This window comes from Gouania willdenowi, chromosome 6, assembly GCF_900634775.1.
Source record: "Gouania willdenowi chromosome 6, fGouWil2.1, whole genome shotgun sequence".
Taxonomy (NCBI): Eukaryota; Metazoa; Chordata; class Actinopteri; order Blenniiformes; family Gobiesocidae; genus Gouania; species Gouania willdenowi.
In genome coordinates this window covers 29,400,183-29,425,276 of record NC_041049.1, presented here as the reverse complement: position 1 = coordinate 29,425,276, position 25,094 = coordinate 29,400,183, and the positions used below count along the sequence as shown (strand labels likewise).

At 39.3% G+C, this 25,094-nt stretch overlaps 2 protein-coding genes across 5 annotated transcripts in view; both read right to left on the bottom strand.

Moving 5' to 3' along the window:
* The window catches only part of rasef2 (RAS and EF-hand domain containing 2), a 38,718-nt gene extending 21,036 nt beyond the window's left edge, over nucleotides 1-17,682 (bottom strand). For 2 of the 3 annotated variants that reach the window (XM_028451146.1, XM_028451147.1), the window contains exons 1-2: nucleotides 17,235-17,548; nucleotides 2,708-2,860 (exon numbers count right to left, since the gene is read on the bottom strand). In XM_028451146.1, coding sequence (XP_028306947.1) covers nucleotides 2,708-2,860; nucleotides 17,235-17,548 — 467 coding nt within the window. Of the gene's footprint in view, nucleotides 1-2,707; nucleotides 2,861-17,234 lie in introns of all 3 variants that reach the window. The other variant, XM_028451145.1, reaches the window with a different exon arrangement.
* Nucleotides 17,683-21,790: 4,108 nt separating this feature from the next.
* The window catches only part of sema4ba (sema domain, immunoglobulin domain (Ig), transmembrane domain (TM) and short cytoplasmic domain, (semaphorin) 4Ba), a 66,350-nt gene continuing 63,046 nt past the window's right edge, over nucleotides 21,791-25,094 (bottom strand). For both annotated transcript variants that reach the window (XM_028451142.1, XM_028451143.1), the window contains exon 15: nucleotides 21,791-24,561. In XM_028451142.1, coding sequence (XP_028306943.1) covers nucleotides 23,789-24,561 — 773 coding nt within the window. In that variant the 3' untranslated portion in view covers nucleotides 21,791-23,788. The remainder of the gene's footprint in view (nucleotides 24,562-25,094) is intronic.

The following is a 25,094-nucleotide window of genomic DNA, read 5'->3' as shown; positions in this document are numbered from 1 at the left end:
GTAAATTTCACTGCCCTCAACATAATAATTCAGCAGAAATAAATGTTTGTTTATTTATGTGCTATGATGTAATAAGCCACGCCCACTTTGACCAATCGCCAATAACTTTGACATATCGCCTCCGGAGGGACCCAAGATCATACCCTCCAAATTTGGTAAAAATTTTAAGAGATATAAATATTCGTTATTTGTAGCGCCCCCTAGTGGCCTACATCATTCGAATTTGGCGTATTTCCTCACAGTCACATGCCAACTAAGGATCTCAGATTTGGTGTTGTTAGCATTTATTTTGACCGAGATATGCGCCAGTTTGCAGTTTTATAGCTAGCTAGAAAATTTTACTCGCTAATAATTTGCGCATAATTTACCCGAACAAACTCATAGGGTAAACTGGAGATTACGTCCAACTGAAGACTCTACGTGCCAAGTTTCACGTGATTGGACAAAACCCCAAGGAGGAGTTCGAAAAAGTAGGTTTTCCAGTTTTTGTGATTTTGCTCCGAGAAAAGTTTAGGCGGAAATGGGCGTGGCCTAGCCCAGGTGATTCAGTGCTATTCAAGGAATCTGTGGATATGAAGGTTTTAAATTTGTAACAAACGGTGTGGGAGTTATTGGCCAAAACGCGTTGACCTTTGTTATAGCGCCACCTGCTGGCGAACATATGTGGATTTTTGCGTCCAAGGTACACGGGGTGGTCTGAACCAAACCACCAAGGGGCATCGCCCTACCTTGCACGGTTTAGCCTGCAGCACTGCTTTTACCGTGGGAAAAATAAAAGGTAACAATAATCCTTACGATTACAATAGGGTTCCTAGCACCGCTGGTCCTAGGAACCGCGTATGCTTCCATACGCGGTTCCCTGGCCCCGCGGGCTTGGCCCCCTAAATATTATAATAATAATAATAATAATAATAATAACAATAATAATAATAATAGCATTTTTTATTTAAAGGTGCCTTTTAAGAGGTTAAAACAGTAGAAAACAACAACAAATACAAAGACAAAATAAGGTGGTCAATAATGAACATTCAGTGGAAAAATGTCGATCAGAGGGTTAAAAGGCAAGTTTAAACAAATGGGTTTTGAGTTGGGAGTTGAAAGTGGTGAGTGAATGTGCATTTCGGAGGTCAGGAGGGAGTGAGTTCCAGAGCTGGGGAGCAGAATGACTGAAAGCTCTGCTACCCATGGTGATGAGGCGTACAGAGGGGACACTGAGGTGGATGGAAGAGGATGAACTGAGTGAGCGAGAAGGCGTGGCAATGTGGATGCCGTTGGAGAGGAATGGGGGAGCCAGATTCTGGATGGCCTTAAAAGTGAGTAGAAGTATTTTGTAATGTGTGTGATGGGTAACCAGTGGAGCTGCTGGGGGACGGGTGTGATATGGTGAGTAATGGGGGTCCTGGTGATGATCCTGGCTGCTGAGTTCTGGACCAGTTGAAGTTTATGTTGGGGAGACCAAACAGGAGGGATTTACAATAATCAAGACGGGAGGTGACCAGACTGAACAAGTACGGCAGCAGTGTAAGGTTTGAGGGATGAGCGGAGGCGGTTTATATTGCGGAGATGAAAATATGCAGACCGTGTGATGTTATTGATATGAGAAGTAGGGCTGGGCAATTTTCCCTAAAAAACATCTCAGATTTTTTAAGGAAAAATTTGAGTTTCGATTTTATTTGATTTTTTCTTCAATGCACTTAAAAATGACTGCAGACATCAGATATATTGTCAAAAGTGCAACTTTATTGCTGTGATTGTCCTCAAGAGTTAAAATGCATAGAACAATCCCAAAATAAAAAGTAAATGAGGCTCTGTCATTCAACAATTTTAACCCAGGTTTAAACAAAAGTGCAACAGCAACTTCACAGTAGCTTAAATTTTCTGCATATGAAATCAGATAACTACATATTTTATAACATAACATTACAATATTAAAAAAAAATTAACTCTCCCCTAAGCATCTCAGCATAGTGCAAATAAAACGTTAAAAATGCCTGCGGCACACATATAGCCTACTCAAAGGGTAAACCAATGTAAACAAAGAGGGGATGGCGCACATCACACTACGGTAACCCACAAGGACGGAATGCGAAAAAGTAAAAAAAAAGTAAAAAATGTATTTATTTATTTTTTTACTCGAATTTGCAAAAAAAATCTTTTTTATCTACAAATTCAATAAATCGATTAAATCGATTTTTTCCCCAGCCCTAATGAGAAGTGAATGATAGAGTACTGTCGAGGATGACACCCAGACTCTGTTGAGAGGGAGAAATGGACGAGTTGTCAATGGTTATAGAGAAACAGTCAGCTTTGGTTCGAGTGGTATTTGTACTGATTAATAGAACTTATGCTTTATCACTGTTTAATTTCAGAAAGTTGGATGTGAACCATGATTTTATATCAGTGAGACAGTAAGTGAGGAAGTGAGATGTTGGGCTTGGTGGAGATGTAGAGCTGGGTGTCATCTGCATAGCAATGGAAACACTGATAATGGCAATAATACAAAATATATGTACTATGATCTGAAAGCACAACTACATCACAAACTCACACATCACATGCACAAACAACACACACAAACAACACATACACAACCACATGCAGGTTTGACCTTCTAAAGGTCATTGGCAGGTTGTCTGCATTTATTATTCCAACAGGATTGTATTCAAAGTCAAACCACACCTGTGTGTCTGAGTGTGTTACTACCTACCGTTTCAAACTGCTCTCCAGCAGCTCAAACTGCTGTCTGTGTTCTGTGCTGTGGCTGATCAGAGACTGAAGGATTTCCTCATACATCTGCAGCAGGCTGCTGTTTCCACATGAGTGGATGGCCTGGTGCAGGTCAGACAGCTGCTCTCTGAGGCTAAAGGTAGAGGAGGAAAGAACACAACTCATATACTGCTACTGCCTCAGGGAATTTTTTTTACATTTATCTTTGTTACAACATTAAATGAACAGCAATCTCTGCTCCTTTTATGTGACTAAGTGTTCTCAGTAGGTCCAGGCCGACAGTTTAAACCTGGTTTAGCCAAGCCGTCCGTGACCATGCTGGCTTTAACCATTCCATCAAACTCTTCTCAGCTTGGAGCTCCCCAGCTGATCCAAGCCAGCTGACAGTGTTTAGCTTAAGTGCTCATCTTCATAAGACCCACAAGATCAATCACAGATTTAATGATCAGAGACGTGAGGGCGCATGCGCTGCAGCTTTTACGATTAATAAGTAGCCAATAGAAACCAATGCTGAGTCCAACAGGATGTGATGTCATCTGTTACTGAGCAGTGAGAATAAAGGACGGACACGTTTAAGAAATTTCTGTGGTTTGAAAATTTTAAAAGTAGTAAAGTGTTAAAGTTGGTGTTTTTTAAGTCAATTTATCATACAGAACAATTGAAACATGTGATCACACACTGATCATGTGAGTTTGATAAGTTTTTTTAACAGCTCAGCATTTAATAAAAGAAATGATGTAACTCACAAACAAATAATATGTGACTTGTGTTTGTTGAACTCAGCACTAAACTTTAAAGCTTTCATATCATGCATTCTTCACCTATCGCCATTTGTTTGAAGAACCCCAAAAACATAGTATTTGAGGTTTACTTTCCCAAACTCGCCTGTTTTCCAGAGTTTTAGCCTCTGAAAAGTGATTTTCTGACCAACAAGCTGTTTGCTGCCTGCTTATGCATATTCATGAGTGGGCGTGTCTACACACTGACTTGCCTGCGGGGCTCCAGCATGACTTGCTATGAGGCAGATCAGTGATCACCAAAGCGATTTTCTCTTGCTATCCACTCACTTTTGTTGTTGTTTTCAGCCAAAAAACTCCACTTTACAGTAAAACACATGGATATTTAGGCTGCTATTGTGCGTCTTCATCTTTATTAAATACAGAAATAGTGCATTTAGGTGATAATCATTTGTTTATCACTTCAACCGTTGCGTCGAATTAGGTCACAAACGCGTCAGATCAAGTCGACTCCCTGGGTGCCTACACTGCAGTGTTCACCATGGAGGCGCGGCACAGGCAGCAGGCACTTCCTAGAGGGGACGGTTCAGAATGCTAATGACGTCACTAGCATTTGAACCGCTCGTTTTTCAGAAGAGGGCAGAGAAGCAGCTCAGAGAGCAGGATTATTGAGGATTTCTCAGAGATGCAGGAAGGAATCCCAATAATACTTTGGGGGTGTTTTTGATAAGGAATTAACATTGTAACAAGGATAAAAGCTGAAAAAAGTTGATTTGCATGATATAGGACCTTTATAGTCAAATGAACAGAGGGAGCAGCTCAGCGGTGCTGTGTGCACCACTGGATGTCTCGTCCAACACTGCAGATGCTCCAGGTACAGCTAAGCAGCGCGCATCGGAGGCGTGTGCACATCTCAAAAAGCGATAGTACAATTTTGTCATTGGGGAGCCTTCACTATACTCTGTGACTGTCACTGAAGCCCCTCCCTCTCTGTATATTCACAGCTTTCTCATTATTAATCTCTGATCAATGAATGGATCATAAACCGTGCGGGAAACGGAGGCGATGATAATATCCATAGACATTTTTACTGATGGTTTAAACACATAGAGAATGTGATCACCTCATTAAAAACACATTACACACGTAATAAGACAATGATTCTATTTTAAATCATATTTAAACATTTATCATGATATTCTGTTTAATTTCCTTTTAAAATACTGAATTAAAGCAGTATTAAAAAAAAAAAAAGTACAACAGAAGTCTTCTTGACTTTACTTTTGTAGATCTTTGTTGAGTGTTTTAAAGCAAATGACTTCTTTCAAAATGATGGCGTGGTTTAAGCCTGCTGCTTAAACCTGGTTGGGAGCAGGTTTGCGCCACAGACTGTGTTACTATGGTAACTAGGGATGGGCGATATTGACAAAAAAAAAATGTATCCCGATAATTTCTAGTATTTATCACGATAACGATAAAAATCACGATAAATAAAAACTATAAATAAAAAACTTAGTTTAAACAGGTTCCTTACAAACACAAATAAATCTGAATACATCAACACTAGACACATTTAAAAAGGCTACAAAAACTGCTGACTCAAACAGCCCATGAGCTGATAGTTTATGGAATATATTTGTCCATGTGGATTACTATTAGTGTTATTGTATATAATTGATTTATTTCCTCCCTTGAAATAAATGTATTAAAAAAAAAGCACAATAAAAGCACATCAATAGTGTTTTTACTGCTGATGGGTTAGATGGGTTAAAAAATATTGTGTTTCACAAATTGGGATGAATGAATAGTGACATTAGTTATTATGTTAATTATTTATTTCACACAATGTGTGACATATTTAGCTTTTATCCTTCCATACAAGTGTTAAATCTGACCATAAACAAATTGGTGGGTCTGTGTTTTGATGACAGTAAGATGTGTATTTTTACTTGGTCTATTATTCCTTATTTGGAGTGCTTAGCGTTAGCACTTAGCTCAGTCTGTGTGTGGTGTGTTAGCTTAGCATAGTTAGCTTTAGTTGAGTTTCCAGTTCATAATCGTTGCTACAGGTTCATCTCTGTCCCCATGTTTGTGGAACTTTGGGTGGATCTGATGGAGGAACTTGAATCGGTTCCCTTTGTTGGATGCTTATCTGGTTTTAACCAAGTAGCGGTTCGTGTTGTATCACAGCATAGTAGCTACTGGTAGCCGAGACGAACACCTGACACACATACAGACGGCGATGTGTGCGGGGGGCGTTGGCAGTGCACACCGTGCAGAGCTTCCGTAAACAACGTTCCGCTCCAGAAAATAATAAGTTGTTGACAAAAAACAGGGCAGTATTGGCCCTGGGAACGTGGTTTTTTTTGGGGGACATTCTTGGCTAAATTGAGGGACAAATGGCCCGTGGCCCTCGCTAATTTCTGACATGGGAATTTCGCCATTGATTCATTATGTTGCGTAACTGTCGTCATATTGAGACGGCGCGAAGCAAGGCAGAGAGAAAAAGAGAAGAAGCCGTTTTTTTAACTATAGCGATAGGGCAGATAGTGTATGTTATTGCAGTTATTTTAGCAGTGTAAATGTGCGTTCACACCAAATGCGATCGCAGCGCTGCAGTAGCTTCCGTCGCCCCTGATGTGTCGTTTGCACATTGTGGTGCTTTTTGGTCACTCCATCACTCCAGTGACACAATCACCAGGGAATAATGTGTGTGTAAATGTTTGGGTGTGTGTGTTGAGCCGGTGACATGGTAGAGAAAAAGAGAGAGAGGGTTGATCACTTATTTTCCTTCTTGCTCCGCTTTTACGGTTTAAATTATCAACTTACGGAGATATTAAAGGATGAGTTCACTCAGAATGTGTTATGATCAGTAGTTATTGTGGTTTTCAAGAAGTTAACCGCTTTAATTTTGCCTCGATAAACTGAAGACGTTGTACAGATCTCCGCTGCAGCCGTCTGCGCTGAAGCAGGAGGGAGCAGGGAGGGGCTGCAGCCTCCGCTCTACAGACAGTGAAGGACGAGGGATTTGTCGCCTGAAGTCGCTTAAAAAGTTCAGATTTTTCAACTTTGAGTGACGAGGTCGAGCGCGACCTCGTCACTCAAATTACACGTCACGTCGCTTTAGGGGAGATAACTTGAGGTCGGGTCATTTATATTGATTTTAATTGTAATCGAGTTGCTTCAGTCACTTCAGTTGCGTTCAGTTTGAAAAACACCTTAAGACTTACAAGCTAAGGTAAGACTTCCTTTGGTCTTGTATTGTTTATGCACGACTGGGGAGTATGTGCGAGTGTTGTTGTTATGGTACTCTTTAAACAGCAAGTACACCCCTGCCTTCTGCTAACCTGCCACTAGGAGGGAAATTTAAAAAAATGCCTTGATTATGGGCGTTACTGCTGTAGCAGTAAGACACGCCCACTCGGATATCCGGTCAATGCTGTGCGCAGAGACAGACAGTAATACACACAATGATGTGTCAGTACATACACACATAGCGAGTTCATAAGCTGAAATTTGTCACTACAACCACAGGCACACACAATCACGACGTGAAGCCAGTGTTGCCACTGTTTTTGTCAAAAGCTACTAGCTACAAATCTAGCTACTTTTCCCGGTGTTATTTGAGACTTTTCTGATGTTTTTCCAGACTCTGACATGACAGCACGTATTGCTCTGCAGTTACTGTCCTCAACGAGCAGTGGGTGCTGCCATGAGCCCCTCCCCGGTCCAAAGCACTCACAGGCTGTCAGTCTCACAGGAGCGTTATCACTCCGAGCTGCAGTCAGAGAAGAGACCCTGACCCTCACCACTCCACGTCCAGATCTGCTTTCTGTAAAGTGTCTCGCGATAACATGTGTTAAGAATTGGCGCTATACAAGCAAGGATCGATTGATTAGCGAAGTTCTTTTGAGACCTAATGGCCTCTTTCAATAGCAAAATTTAAAAAAATAAACAAGAGTCAACAGAAGAAAGTTAATTTGTAGTTCTAAACATACAGTATTTACGGTGTTATTTTTTTACCATTTTTTTGTCTTTCCCACAAGGTTTCTCCTTTCCTGCAGCGTCAATTACAATTGCATGCAAATGGCGAATTATGAAAATTAGGCGATGACGTCATTTAGCAACTTCTAGCAACTTTTGGGACAGCTAATAAGTTTTTTTTTTTTACTGAGCAGTTGACAACACTGTGTGAAGCTGACACACAGCCTTACAGACACCACTCAGGGCCCTACTATTCCACCACCCTGCGCACATAGAGATAAGACGTACACACACAGAGAAAGACGGGACTACGCACACTATGTATCTGCAAGTACACACATAGCTAGATAAACCCTCTGATTAGCGCAGAATCTGCTCTTTATAGAAGCACAGAAATCAAAAACAACACCGCAGGAATGTACGGAGCATTCAGACTTCCTTGGTGAGGTTGTCAATCAATGCTCACTGAGGGCTAAGATTGGAGGAAACCTTTCTTCTTCTAATGGTTTCCGGCAGACTACACTAAAAGAACTGTAATGCTGCCCTCTTTTGTTCAATAGAATCACTCCACTCCACTTTAGATTATCAAATAGATGTTTGTAGAGAAAAGATAGCTCACGACTGCCTTATCTATTAAACACAAATTTGTTGTAGGCAAAAATATGGATTTTACTGAAAACACTGTAAGCCCAAGGTTTGAAATAACATTCCTCTTTCAACAGAGTAATGGACACAGGACAATAAAACATGTGAAATAGTCTCAAGCTGACCACACTGACATAGCCCATCCGGATTTAAATATGCAGCAAGCCTGCAATGCCCCAGTCTTAATCTGGTTATTTTAACTTGATTTGATCAACAAGTTGACCACAGGAGTCTACTGCCCTGCACACAAGGTTGACAATTAAAATAGTGCCTTCCTCTAGTCTCATTCTCCCACTCCCTTTGCCATTGTTGATGCACAGTAGTTTTAAAAATACTGACACACTCAGCCTTCCCCAAAGAGACCACATATTCAATTTCCATCTTGAGAAGAGCCTCCTTGGCTAACATATCAGCAGCTTCATTCCCCACAATACCTGAATGAGATAGGATCCAGGAAAAACCAATACTAAACCTCATCAACTCTATCCGGCGAAGGAAACACAAAACCTCTAGCACAATATCTGCCCTAGCCCCAGAGGGGCCGTCAGACATTGCCTGTAAGGCTTATTTCGCTCAATCCAATCTAAAGCCTACCAAATGGCTAACAGCTCAGTAGTGAACACAGATACATGATCAGATACTCGCATACTTTTCCCAATTTCATTATTCATAATATAGACTCCAAAACCAGCTTTACCCAAGCTCGGATCCTTAGACACATCTGTTAAAATGTGAAAAGAAGAACCACAAACTCATTTACTTGGCCACTAACACGATTCTTGTCCAGCCCCAGCAGGCCCAATTGGACCTCTGGTTCTGGCAAAAGCCAGAATGGAACAGGGGACCACACTGATGCAGAAACACTCCCATTCTCCAAGCCATTCTCCTTACTAGCCAACTGACAGATAGATCTAAAAAAAAAATATGCTTTTCTCTCCTTCTTTACAAACTCCCAACAGTCCTCCAAGAGGCACTTGGCCGAAGAATTATGCTGAAGTCCTGCTAGGCTGGCCCAATACTAGAGTCCCAGCTTCTGCCTTCTAATTTTTAAAGATGTTTCCCCCATTTCAACCAATAGTGCAGGTATGGGTGTGGTTCTAAAAGCTCCACTGGAAACTCTTATGGCTTTTGCTTGAACTCTGTCCAGCTTTTGTAAAACAGTTTTAGCTGCAGTACCAAATACAAAACAACAATAATCCAATGTAGATCTTATCATTGCTCTATAAATCATAAGCAGTGTTGACCGATCTGCTCCCAAGTCACTGCTAGCCAAATTATGAAGTACATTAATAACTTTTTCACACTTTTCAACAGTCTTTTCAATATGCGTGTTCCATGTTAGCCTCTCATCCATCCACATCCCAAGAAATGGAAACACTTTTACCTTTTCTAACTGGTTTCCATATAAATACAACGTAATTGGGAATTTTCTTTTTCAGGCCAAAGATCATATAATTACTTTTAGATTGAGGAAACCCTCTCCCTCCTTTCAACTTTTATAGGAGGGACAGGGCCAACAGTAAAAGTTGATGATGTAGGGGGAATCTTAAAGAATCCGTTAAAGCCAATAATGTAATAGCCGGCGTTCAACCCTTAATGGCCAGTATATTGGACATTTTACAACTAAATATGCAAAATTTAAATCCTAAAATGTGAAGAGTAAGACTAGGATCAATCAACAGCACTACTTACCCAAATATATATGTATTCAGCAATAAAAACTTGGTTTGGGGTGATGCACAACTCAACAAGCAGCTGTCATCACTGATAGCATCTTGAATATGCTGGTCACTGACATGAGGCCTCTCACACTGGTGGAGCCTGCAGCCAGATTATCACATTATCATTATGACAGTAAAATTCCCCACTGTAGGATCAATTAAGTCTATCTATCTACAGTATCTATCTAACCTTCTGTCAAGAACCCATTTCATTAAACTCATGGAGAGGAAATATTTAGAGACATTTCAGAAAGTTAAGAGCGCAAACCAAACAAACACCAGCAAACTTGCTCTCACAACTGACGGACCAGTGCAGCCACAGAAGTCTACCTTTGGATTACAGTACATGTCACTACATCACAGAAAACTGGGACATGCAGTTAGTATACCTCACCACAATACCACTGTAGGGTAGACACATTGCATCTAACACTGCAGAGTCATTGGAGGAGGCAGTGGCCAGGTTTAAAATCCCCCACATCAAAATCATTGCTATAGTCTATGACAATGGTGCCAATATTGTAGCTGTAGCAAACAGCCTGGAGGAGAAACATGGGTGGTCCTCTGTCAGTTGTACTGACAGAGAAACATTTTTTTCATTCATTCTGGATTGAAGCATTCAACAATTGATAAATCTCTTGGGGCTGCAAGATGTCTTGTTGAACATTTTAAGAGATGTGAACGAGTTTAAAGCTAAGCTTAAAGAAAAGCAGAAACAAATGGCCACACCTGAGCATAGCCTGTCTGACAGCTCTGCCCCACACAAAGAAAAAAAGTACTTTGACTTGAAACCAGACAAGTGGCACAAACTAGAGGAGCTTTTAATGGTCATTAAGCCTTTTGAATGTGCCACTGTGTTGGATAGACGTTAGGGATGTAACGATTAATCATAAGGCAGTTAAAAATCGATTCATAGGTATCACGGTTCACATCGATACTGTGAAAATTGCAGTACTTTTTTAAACAGCAGAGGGCGCTATCCAGAAGTGTTGGTGCCGGGCGGAATCTGCTACTACTTTCTTTCTTGCCGTCTTATACTCTTAAACATGTTCATAAATGATTCCTTACCCCTTTAGCACCGAAAAAATCTGTAATATTACTTCAATATCTGTAAAAGTCACGTTTTTCTATTAGTTCTGTCTGCTAGCGCATAGCATCTCTTCTTCACTGCTAGTTGCATGCCAACCGACCACTGGGTTACCAGTGCCCTCTGCTGGTCCAAACAAATATCTGCCCTAAATACAGTTAATGACTGTTTGTTTTTTTTAAGTCCAATTGTTAAAGGGGACATATCATGCTAAATCCACTTTTTTTAGCCCTTAAATGCATTTTGTTGTATATTTAGAGTGTTTAGAAGTACAGAAAAGTTCAAATTAGTCTCTTTAGGTGCTCCGTTGATATCTTTATATTCTGTTTTGGTCATATTTTGCAATCTGTTTCGATTTTTCTATTCTCTATTACGTTTTTTGAACAATAACGTCACAGTATTTGCAGCGGAACTGCCAAATTAGGACATCAACTCCAAGCCCTTAATTCAAGTACAGCAATTCTGAAAAATAAAAAAACAGAATACATGTAACCTGTTGTTATGCTTTGCTGTTATTTAAAAAAAAAATTGTTACTTCTTCTTTTAAAATTATATAAAATAAATGACCTGTTATTTCAGCCACTGCCTTTTGCAACAAAATGTAATATTGACACTAAAACATTTAGCAAATATCATTTCTGAGTTATTGTCAATGTTCACTTCATACAAAACTATGGTACGCCAGTTAAGTTAACTATTCATTAGCATGCATGGCTATGCTGTACACTCTCCTCACCCCGCTCAAAAAAAAAATAAAGGAAAAAAAGGTGCGACCAAATTCTGTGCTGGTGCGACTAACTTTCTCAGTTGGTTGCACCAGCACAGAATCTGATCGCACCACTGGAAAAGTTAGTGTAGAGCCCTGGAGAAAATTGTCTGCACTTTTTCTACTGTTGTATTTTTTAACTAATGTTCTTGCTACTTCCTGTAAAGCGTCTCAGTAATTTTTTTTAAATGCACTATATAAAACCGACATATTATTATCGTTAAATAAAATTATGAAAGGGAAAAAACAAAAGTGTTTCCCTTCAAGTTTTCCAGGAAAACCAACTAATCAATTAAAAAAGTAGATTAATCAATTACTAAAATTATTGTTTGTTGCATATATATATATATATATATATATATATATATAGTTATATTATTACATTTGGGCCACAAAACTGTCAGAACCAAATAAAGTTAAAAAAGCACTAAAGATAAGGCATGTTGGGTACATTGTAGTGATACTTTGTGTCAAAATACAAACTCCGTCTGTAATTGTCAATGTTGTTTGGTGTTAAAGCTCATATCAGGAATCATCTAACAACCATGGGATAACTGAAAAGAACTGTCAGAAATATAAGACGTAGGCATTAATAAGTTTGGCATTGGCACTTAAACCTTTCAAACCTCTCGTATTTCCTACTAAAGTCAACAGTGTGAAATAATTGCATGTACAGAGGAGCTGGGATGAAGTCTCTATGACGCCATTATTATTTGCTGATGGATTTTACTCTCAATGTGATACGTCATACATTTTCCAAATTACGTGTTTTCCACATTCATTTTTAAAAATTCCATTTAAGAAATATCAATCATTTTTTTAAAGAACATTTTAGTTTTTAACTCCTGTGAGGAAACAAGAAAAAATTAATAAATTAAAAAAAACCTAATTAAACAAAAACGTATGTCAAAAATAAAGCAAGATGCAATAAAAAGGTATATATAAATTGTACTGACATGGATTATTCTGATTGCTCCTTCTTAATTATTTATGTCATTAAAATATGTATGAGAACAGCATTAATATCACCATATTTCCCCTCAGGGATCAATGGTTTACTGAGCAGGTTTATTGTTTAAATTTTGATCAACTTAGTTTAAATTAACCTAATTTAAATGATCCTGATGACATCATTCCAAACCGTAATGATTAAACAAAAATAAATGAACACATGGATGCGTCAGTTATTTCACCACTAGGGGTCAGAATATTTGACAGTATCAGTAGTTATTATCAACCTATGATGTTTTAGACTCTACAATCCCTGGTATTGGTGGTCTCATCCACACCATCACCAACTTTTCCCACAAATCTTCTGTAGCCCTGATGAAATGTTGATCAATGTTTCCAAGAAGCGCCGCTGCACTTGACGAGCAACGGACGAAGCTTCACAGGCACGTTAAAGCTAAGCAAGCTCTTTATTTAGGAGTCAGTGATGATTTGCGTAGATTTTTGGCAGTTTAGATGGTGTTTAGGGTGGTTTAGATGCTGTTTGTAGCAGCCAGGACAGAAGGGGGGAGAGTGGTGCATCTAATGAGTGGTCCCCGCTAACATTTCCCCATAAAAATGTTCTATGCCTCACGGTGACGCCGTTTCATCCCGATTCTGTCCATTTCCGCGTTCAATAGTGGATTCTCGAGCTCCCACTGCCTCAACTTTGAAAACCCACCTTTGTAACAATTTGACTTTCTCACACGACTTTGTTTTGCTTTGCATTTTGCTGGTTAGTTTTTACCTTACCATGCCAACTAAAATCGCTAAGACGAGGCCAAGCAAATAATTAAAGGGGTGAAATCACAGGACGGCAAGATTGTCACTGACCAGTTAGGAAGAAAAAGATAAAAACCCCTTAGAGTGTGCATCTTACAGGCCAATCTCACTTTTAAACTGTGATTATAAAATTGTGGCCAAAATATTGGCCCGTCGTCTAGAAAGGGTTTTGCCCCATATTATTAGGGCTGCCAACTTAGGTCATTTAGTCGACTAATTGGTCGATGCCGTTGTGGTCAACCATGATTTTTATTGGTTGACCAATTGGCAGACTCCAGTGTGAATGGTTTGTGGCTCCAATCTGACCTGAGTACGCATTGTCGCGTTTGTCTCGGAGTTTTTGTGCAGCGGAGCCAGAGAATGAATGAGCAGGTGGAGAGGACGAGGGAAAAGAAAAAGAGAGACAAATATTTTGTTTTGGTTTTTGGTGGTTAAACACAGACCATGTGTGATATGAACCTTATTCAAGCTTTGGCCCAAACTTGAAACTGAAACCGACGGGTCCGACAGACGTTAGGTATTTATATCCGTGCCCGACCGGAAACCTACAATTAAAACCTATTTTTTCCACATACAAAATGACATAATTACGTTTGTTTTCATGGAACGCCTGCTTTTATTAACACTTAACAGACAACTGTTTATGTCATCATCAGATCAGCGCACAGACAAGTGCATGTCAAACACACACAGATGTGCAGTGCGCGCTAGGGGTGGCTCTATATACACAATCCACGTATATAAAATATAAGGATAATCCATGTTCTTGTGAAGAAGTCTTGCCATAGTCTTGGTCGAACAACCATTTCCTTGGTTGACTCCAGCCCTACATATTATATCATCAGACCTGACTGGCTTTGTGAAAAACAGGCGCTCCTTTTTCAGTGTCTGTCGTTTGTTTAATATCATATACACTCCGTGCCTGACTGACTCTGAATGCCTTTTCCACATGGATGCAAAGAAGGCATTTGACAGAGTGGAGTGGGGCCACCTGTTTGAGACTCTGCGTAGGTTTGGGTTTGGTGATACATTCATATCATGGGTTAGACTATTGTATGCTTGCCCTTCGGCAATGGTACTAACAAATAACCACTATTCAAAATTGTTCAGGCTACATCGTGGCACCTGTCAAGGATTTCCTCTTAGCCCACCTCTTTTTGTGATAGCTATTAAGTCTCTAGCCATAGCGATAAGAAATAATCATTCTATCCATGGCATTACAAGATTACGCACTGAACATACATTTTCATTGCATGCCGATGATCTGTTATTATTTGTGTCCAAGGCTGAGACTAGTATTCCCCTCATTCTGGAGCATCTTGCAAAATTTGGAGAAATCTCAGGGTATAAACTGAATCCACATAAGAGCAAATTATTGCCACTGAATGTGACTAACACAACATTACAAAATTCATAAGTGACACTGGGAGCAAGGATTTAGTTTTTGTATAGAGTTTTACTTTTCTGTCTTTTCTATACATAACTATTTTGTATTTTATTTTTTCTTCAAAAATTGCTGTTGTTGCCATTTTTTCTACACTTCTGTCCAAACGTTAATAAAAATATTAAACACTAATTATATGACGAATGGAGTGAATTACACAGATTATCTCCTTGCAATACCCACTAATGTAAAGGAAGGGACATACTTAGGCTGCATTCAATGTTGTTGGAAAAAACAGAAGAACAATGTTTCAAAAACAGAATAAGAAGAAAAGAAAAAAAAAGTATGACGGCATATGAGGATCGCATTAAAATAAAAATAAATCTGAACACTATGAGACTAAAGTTGTAATATTTTGAGAATAGAGTCTTAATTTTATGAGAATAAAGCCAGATCTTAAAAAATTTGTAATGGTACAGCGCTCATAATTCCCCGTTGAAGTGAATGCAACTAAAACCGATAGCCCTGAAGTTGACCACTTCCATTTGCTCCAAATCAGTCTGGTTCTTTTGCCAAAAGGCTCAGTATTTCTCTATGTGTGAAACCTAAAGAGAAGTATAACCTCAACAAATGCTTCACATTCTCCATAACGCATGAGTGAGCGGAACACTGACAAGATCCTGTTTGTATTTACATTTTATTCTCATAAAAGTACGCCTTTATTCTAGAAATATTCCGACGATAATCCCATAAAATAACGATTTTATTAGGACTAGTGCAGTGCCCGTAGGAAGTGTGTATTGCTATAGAAAAGTGGGAGTGGTAAGTAGCTTCTTCATGGATGGCCAAATTAGGTTGTGTTTGAAGGTGGGACGTCATCACTGTAGAGGTAGGACTGATGACTAGGAGTGGGACAATATCTCGATACAGCGATATATCGTGATATTTTTCTGTACGATCGATTATCGATATGAAAAAAACAAATCGAAATAAAATCAATACTTAGCAGGACCTAAGTATTGATTTTATTTCTTTTTTTTCCAAAACCTTTTCTGTTTGTTTACTGGAATATTGCACTATAATGGTGTCACTGGTAAGAAAGACCCTATTTTTTGTTTACAGAAAGCACTATTGGAGATACTTATTCCTTTACATTGATATGTTGACACTTTGCACTAAAATAATGTCACTGTTCATAGGACACGTTTTCAGTTTATTGTCTTTCAGAGATGTAAAATAAAAATTGTAGTTTTTCACTTAATCTTTTTTTTCTTATGTCATAGATTATCGTAGATTGATTTCTGACCAATATATCGATAATCGTTATCGTGAGCTTTGTATTGCGTATCGTATCGTGAGGTACCCAGAGGTTCCCACCCCTACTGGTGACATCATCACTGAGGAGATAGGACCAATGTTCCAATGTTCTAACTGATGACATCATCACTGTAAAATAAGAATGATGACATCCTAACTGTAGAGTAAGACTGATGACATCATCACTGTAGAGTAAGACTGATTACATCATCACTGAGTCTCCTCGACTCACGAGGTGGGGCAGGGGGCAGATATTTATTTTTATTTAAATGTGGCCCTAATACACCATCGTTAGACTAATAGGAAAACGCATTTGAAGGGAGTTTGATGGAATGAAAAAACCAGGTGAGCAGCAATGCTGTTAATTAAATCTATAAATGAGGCATTGTGGATTCATTACAGTATATAAAAACATGGTTTCACTTATCCCTCTCACCTGGTCCATCACCTGACTTTACTGCAGGTTAAAACAAACACCAAGAACACAAAGTGCAAAAGTGTGTGCGCGAGTGTGTAGGGCTGGGCGAGATGGACCAAAACTCAAATCTCAATTATTTTTCTTAAAATGGCGATATACAATACTAATCTCTCACCATAAAGACAATTCTGGATTAAAAATGCTAATGCAAAATGCCACACAGGCACAATTATTAACAAACAGCTGCACAATATGTGCCACTTTTGGCCTTTTCTCTTCTAAGGGACAGCACGTGTGAGTGAGTTCTGTAGTTGGGCTTGTTTAGGGGTAGATCTGGGTTAACACACACAGCAGTTTCTGAGAACTAGAGAAAGCAGCAACTCCTGAAACAGATATTTTGATACAAAATAAGATATAAAATATATCGATATAGGCGATATTGTAATTTTCTATATCGCCAAAATAGAAAACATTATTATTCTTGAATCATGATATATCACCCAGCTCTAGGTGTGTGTTAAATAATCTCCAGCTACAATCCCTGAAACAGATACCACTGCACCTTCAGTGAGCTAATGAAATCTGCTCAATGACAAACAGAATATGATGTAATGTCAGATGTGTGTAAGTGACAGTAAACTTATCAGCAGCTAGTGTTGAAAGAATAAAGATATGTACCTGTCTGACAGAACGGACTCAGAACCGACCATTTCCACAAACTCTTCCCCCACAAAGTGTCCTTGTGTCGGACAGGCCTCCGCCCCAAAGGACGCTAGATCCAGCGTGTCGGACACCTCCTGAAACCTGGAGGAAAACGTGTCAAAGTCGATGAATCCGTCCGTGCTGGCGTCGAACCTGCCGAACAGAGCCTGGATGTCGGCTTCAGGAACGCTCAGCTCCCGACACACCACCGTGAAGTCTTCGTACTCGATCCTACCGGACTTGTTGACGTCACAAGCGGAGAAAAGTCTCCGGAGGCTGAGAGGCTCCATGGTGATCAGTATGTGTTCACTTTAAAAAGTTTGATGAAACTGTTACAATGTAAGTGTGAAGTCCAGCCCTAATGAACACAGTGGCAGTGTGGGCGGGTCAGTGAGCACCTGAGTCTACCTGGGTCCACCACTCAGTGCTCACAGACAGGTCATGTGCACACGCACTGTTTACCTTTAAGGTGTGAGTTCATCTCATCTACTTCTCTCTGTGTGTGTGTGTGTGTGTGTGTGTGTGTGTGTGTGTGTGTGTGTGTGTGTGTGTGTGTGTGTGTGTGTGTGTGTGTGTGTGTGTGTGCCGACATCACAGTTTTCTAACACATGTTCCTGAGCGAATGGCTTCATAGCAACCTCATTCCTGGAGGTGCTACTGCAGGTATAATTATAGGCACAAGTGTTTGTAAAATACAGTGGCTGAGAAGTGCCAAACACATTTACATTTAAATGTACAATTTTGAAAACAAATTTATAGCTTAAAAAAAAACAAATAGCAAAACACTTACACATATAAAATATAATTAAAAATCACCAGTGTTTTTGAAAAAAATATGTATTTTATGTAGTATTTATTGGAAGACCCAATAAAGTCTAAAAATCTAAAAAATAAAATGTTTAGATTTTAGGTTTCTCTTGTGTTTCTTGTAGAAGCTATTGGGGAGAAAAAATACAGTATTGTTATTTATTTATTTATTTATTTTTGTATAATTGTATGAATAGCTTTTGTAGAAATGGCTTGTTAAACATTTCAAAACATTATTTATCTCAGAAATATGGTCAAAACTTTCCGAGTAATCAAGCCAAGCAGTGCCTTTACAGCCGCACCTACTTCCAGCGTCTCAGACTCCATGCAACAAATTGAAAACAAATTTACAAAAGGTCAAAACAACTGAATAAATACGGAAACATTTTTACACTTACATTGTGCTATTTGTAAATTTGTATTTATTTTAGGCAATTATGTACTGTAAATTGGTTTTCAAAATTGTAAATTTGTTGTGGCATTTGTAAAAGTGTTTTGCACTTCTCAGCCATTGCAGTTATTTAAAAAAAATTCAAATTGTTCTCTTTTTATTTAAAATCATGCCCCACTATGACAGGGAAATACCTCCAATGCATGTTTTGTAACGATATCACACATTTACATACTATATTAACCCTCAGGAAACGAGTTACAGAATTTTTAGCAATTGTAGCAAACAGGCAAATGTGTCAAATTTTGCATTTGAAACCATTCTGTATGTAATCACACAGCTGTGTGGGTTTTTGCTGAAAATTAAATGGTAAATTCTCTATGACATGGACTAAACCCTCACTTATGGGACCAAATCACACATGTTTATGTTATTTTTCTGGTGAATGAGTGTCTACCAAGTGTAGCAAACGGACTTCAGATTTGTCTTTAGGTAATCTTGCGTGATTTCAGCATATGCATATAAAATTAGGCAATATTGTAGTGAATTGAATAGCTCGTAAAGTCATCTGAATAGTGAAAGAGGAAAAACGTGTTTAGTGTGTGAAAGACACTTGACAATACTGTTAAGCGTTCAGTGATTTGTTTAACTAAATTAAAATACGCCTTTAGAAGGATTTCACTAATCCTACATGTGGTTGCACTCATAGCCCCGGGAATGAGGCGTGTGTACTTGGTCTGTGTGTAACTGACAGATACATTTGTGTTTGTGTCACCTTGTTATCCATTACCTCGGCAGAACATTGTCACTCATAAAGAAATATAGTGTTACTGATCAATTACCCTTGCTCTTCAATTTTGTGCTATTTTTTATATATATTTGTACAACTGATTCACTCTAACCGAAAACACACAAGCTTTCTCAACATGTTATGTTACTCCTTCTAACTACACTCAACAAAAATATAAACGCAACACTTTTGTTTTTGCTCCAATTTTTCATGAACTCAAAAATCTAAAACATTTAGGGATGTCCCGATACCACTTTTTCATTTCTGATATGATATCGATATTGCAGCCTTGCATATCGGCCGATACCGATATTGATCCGATACGATATCAGCATGAATCATACATACATTTATTACTTTTTTAAATAAAAAAATAATGATTACTTGTTTTGTAGTGTGGAATGTTAGAAAAGGCTTGATCAAGTGATGTCACTCAAACAGAGAACAATAGTCAGCAACAGTAGGTATGAGAAAAACTGACCCATTTATTATTAACCAATTGGTTACATACATTTTAACCTTAAACATAATATCTACAGTATTCTACAATTTATAAAAAATATTTTATTGCAAAAAACATCAAAAATCTAAAATTTAAATCCGATATTTGATATTCATTTTCAGGTTGATATCGGACCGATATCGAACCGGGACACCCCTAATTTTCTATATACACCAAAGACCTGTTTCTCTCAAATATTGTTCACAAATGTGTCTAAATCTGTGTTAGTGAGCACTTCTCCTTTGCAGAGATAATCCATCCCACCTCACAGGTGGGATGGATTGCCCTAGGCGTGTGGCGTGCCCTAGGCTGGCCACAATAAAAGGCCGGGGGGGTTAGAACACGAGTCAGTATCTTGTGACCACCACTTGCCTCAGGCAGTGCAACACATCTTCTTTGCATAGAGTTGATCAGGTTGTTGATTGGAATGTGGAATGTTGGTCCACTCCTCTTCAATGGCTGTGTGAAGTTGCTGGATATTGGCAGGAATTGGAACACGCTGTCGTATACGCCAATCCAGAGCATCCCACACATGCTCAGTGGGTGACATGTCCAGTGAGTATGCTGGCCATTCAACAACTGGGATGTTTTCAGCTTCCAGGAGTTGTGTACAGATCTTTGCAACATGGGGTCGTACATTATCATGCTGCAACATGAGGTGATGGTCACGAATAAATGGCACAACAATGGGCCTCAGGATCTCGTCACGGTGTCTCTGTGCATTCAAAATGCCATCAATAAAATGTGTGTTCGTTGTCCATAACATACGCCTGCCTATACAATAACCCCACCGCCACCATGGGCCACTCCATCCACAACGTTAAGATCCGCATACCGCTCACCCACACGATGACACACATGCTGTCTGCCATCTGCCCTGAACAGTGAAAACCGGGATTCATCCAATGTGCCAGACACCATTGAACGTGAGCATTTGCCTACTGAAGTCGGTTACAATGACGAACTGCAGTCAGGTCGAGACACTGATTGTTGCAGCAGCTGTCCAGGTGGCTGGTCTCAGATGATCATGGAGGTGAACATGCTGGATGTGGAGGTCCTGGGCTGGTGTGGTTACACATGGTCTGTGTTTTTGAGGCCGGTTGGATGTACTGCCAAATTCTCTGAAACGCCTTTGGAGACGGCTTATGGTAGAGAAATGAACATCTAATTCACGGGCAACAGCTCTGGTGGACATTCCTGCAGTCAGCATGCTAATTGCATGCTCTCTCAGAACTTCTGTGGCATTGTGCTGTGTGTTTAAACTGAACATTTTTAGAGTGGCCTTTTATTGTGGCCAACCTAAGGCATATCTGTGCCATAATCATGCTGTCTAATGAGCATCTTGATATGCCACACCTGTGAGGTGGGATGGATTATCTCTGCAAAGGAGAAGTGCTCACTAACACAGATTTAGACACATTTGTGAACAATATTTGTGAGAAATATGTCTTTGGTGTATATAGAAAATGTTTTAGATCATCAGTTCAGCTCATGGAAAATGGGAGCAAAAACAAAAGTGTTGCGTTTATATTTTCTTTCAGTGTAAGTTAAATCAGCACTTGCCTTCACTTGCTGGATGTTATCTTCAATTAATATATTCACATTAATATGTATTTATTACTTCAGTTACAAACCATCCCCAATGAAAAAGTATCAATTTTGTATTTATTTGAAAAATTAAAATAAAGTGCTTCTTATTTACAATAGAAAAAGAAAAAAAAAAGTGACATTTTACAAAAAATACAATTCACAATATTGTTTTTTTTTTTTTTTTTTTACATTGGCAGCTGAATTTACAAAACAATTGTACATAAAAAACCTGTTTACTTATATGACGATCAGCTTTGAGCAACTTGTACTGTCACAAAGAGAAGGCTTGACTATAGTGGTTCATTATTAGAGATAACACTAAGTTCACGGTGGTGGTTATAGTTCAGGCTGTTTTTCAAAATAAAGTAGACTACCTGCACATCTAAATCACAGCCACGTAGTATTGGGTTCTGCACCTACAGTATATGCAATATGAAGCTGACGGTAGCCACTTTTTTTTTTTTTTTTTTTGTAACAGTCAAAGCTTTCAATACTGCATCAGTGATTCTAACTGGCCAGTCTTTGCACACAGAAAATGTTCCATAATACTAATGCCATTGTGATGCAATATTGCACATATTTGCGGTTTTTCATCAATTCCCCACAAATGAAAGAGGAAAATGTTGTCCCTGACTGAGGCTAAAGCCACTTCAACACCAACATTAGAAAAGAAGCTCCTCATTATACAACACTGACCACCATTAAAGTACATGATGTCAGTGTTTCCTGCAGACCAAACAGCTGATTGCTTCATCATCCAAACAGACAGATTCATCTTGGTCTTATTGTTCATAACCTGCTTTTGTACTAAGGCGTTAAACATCATGTGCAAATCACACACCAGCCTTCCCTTTATGCATGCATTCGTGTGAAATCCCCATGTTTTCTGCCTGTATTATCAATCACACTTCAAATAAGTAAGACTCTGAAGATACTGATAGAGATAAGTGCTGTCAAGTCATAAATTTGGTGGATTGTGTGGTTTAACACTGTACTCCTGCATACGTGTCAAATGCACTCAACATGAAATATATGGCTTTTATGGAGGCTGATTTTTTTTTTCTTCCTATAATTACTGTATATTGAATGTGAGGCTATACAAATGTGAGTTTATATAATCTGTGTAGTATTGAAATATTTCCCTTTGAGGATCAACCTGAAAGAACAACAGTGAACAATGCTGTTTGTGAAAGAAACTGTTAGCCACACGGACTTGGTAAATATTATTTTGAAACTCTCAACAACAAAAGCAGCAAAATAATCTTCTGAACTGTATCCTCGTCTTTTATCTTCAGCCTTAAAACTCACTGAATGGCTCAAATCTCTTGCATACTTGGTGTAAGAACTGAGTATACAGTAGGTGTGTGTGTTTGATGTACCAGCACAGACGTACCTTTGTGCTCACTCAGTGTTTCCTTACCTGCTGCTTACCTTACTTCACATTATCGGCTTTGCATAGACTGAGTGTCTGATCTAAAACTGCAAGATAATACTTGGAAGGACATTTTGTCACCATGTCACATCTGATGAAATGAAAGCAGTCAAAATGGGACCATCTACACTGTACACCAGATATGGGTAACTTTTTAAATTCATTTTCTGTATTTTCTTGTTGTTTTGTGTGTTTTTTTTTTTAATTTATTTAGTGTACTTTGGTGTTTTGTGTGTTTACGGTGTTTTTCAAGTTATTTATGTATATTTTGGGTGTTGCTTCACATATATTTCAGTAGTTTTTTAGTATATACTGTATGTGTATTTGCTTTTAGAGTGAATATGTGCGTATTTTTCTGTCTTTTTATGAGTTTTTGGATTTATAATATTTTGACCGCATGTGACCCCCGAGACTGTAAGTTGCCCATGTCTGCTCTACACACTACAGTGTCCTTATCACAATTGTTTTTTCCTCAGGTTTGATGTGAATTCTTCTTTTCTTGACTGTTTTTTTTCACTCTTTCATTCTTAAACCCTTTCAGCCTGTTGCAGTTTAGTAACAAAGTAACAATTCTTTTCAGACCTGTGACGGACTGGCCTGTGCTCACCTGCTACAGTACAGTACATTGTGCATAGCCTTGGCGAAGGGTAGGCTCTTACAGACACTCAAACACTGCTTCAGCTGTTACAGACAACATGTCTCAGTGTAGCATCAGCTACAGGTCATGTATTTGCACAGACAGCCTTAGTGGCGATGCTCATTGAATGTATAACTCAACTGTTGCTGCAGAGCCACCACTACGCTTGTTTACATTCCTGTGAGCCGGATGAGAAAGTGTTGAAGGCAAACTTCTTCCCTGTGCTTTAAATGCACTTAAAACCAAGTGAGAGGGAAGTTAATTAAAATGCACATGGACCACAAAGGACAGGAAAACAACAAAGTGCAAAATCAGTGTGATGGGAGTGCTGCTTTCTTTCTCCTCCAATGTTTCTTTGAGTTCTTCAAGAGTGGAACAGCCTCACACTATGGAGTCTTTGATCTCAGAGCCCAGTCTGACCCGAGGTCGAGGACATGTGGAGGAGATCTCCACGTGGCTCTCTTTTAGGCTCAGAGGCCTCTTCTCTGCCTCTGTGAAGCTCTTGCTGTTGTCTGGAGATGAGCACTCGTGCGGTGGAGTGCTGCAGATGTAGTTGTCATTAAGAGTCTGGTAACCTTTGTGATCCGACACCGGCGCTGTGACCGCGCTGCCGTTGAGGGGTAAGTTCTCAGCAGGTTTTCCTGTTATCCTGGGTTTCTTCTGCTGTATGTTTGGGCACTCTCCCTCCTTCAGCATGGACTTCATATGATCACGGTTCCTGTAAACCACAAAAAGAGAGAAGACCACTAGCGAGAACGCCAGGAGGGCACACACCACGATCAGCTCGTTCCAGTAGGTCTTTGTGTTGATTTGCGATGAGTGTGATTCGCCCGGCAGGATGACAAACTCCTCCTGGGAGATGATTGATGGATGTGGATGGCCTGTCAGGTTGGAGCTCCCTTGCCCGGCCTCGCCCCTCACACAGTAGTTAGCCAGAAGTTGTGTGAATCCTTCCTCCACGGACCAGCACTCGTAGGTTTCCTGACGATTAGCCTGAGCGACCACCACCAGGCCGCCCTTGGGGTTGGGGTAATGGAAATGACCTGCACTCTCACTGAACTCCCACTTCCTCTCAGCCAGATTGGAGCGCAGAATACAAGGCAGGACTTTGAAGGTGTTGGCTGGGATAATAATCACCTGGCAGGAGGACGTTCCTGCAGAAAGGCAGATGAGTCCAGACTGAGATGAAAACACCACAACACAAGATCATTGATCACATGGTTCATAATTCTTAGATGATCAGATGTATTTAACTGTTGCTTTGGTTGTTTTCTATGGTGAGAAATATGTGACTACAACATTCACGGAACCCTGTGTGTCCACTTGTATCAGATTGGACATGAGTTTTTGAGACTTCTACATCCTCAGTGCTTTTTCTTTTCTTTTCTTTTTTTATCTGATGTGTTCAAATACATGCAGTACACAAGGAGAAAGAGAAAGGCTGGCAGGCAATAGCCGACCGCCTTAATGCGTAAATATCCCAAACATGTAGAATTAATTAAATGAACTGCTATAGTTACAGTAAGAGGAGGTGGAGCTGACCACTTTTCTAAATCACTGATTATTAGATTTATTCTTTTGTTCACATATAATAGAATAGACCTTAATTAATCTCCCAGAGGGGAATTTCACGCAAAAAAAAGGTAAAGTGTATAAGCCACGACTCACACTCAGGATTTACTGCATG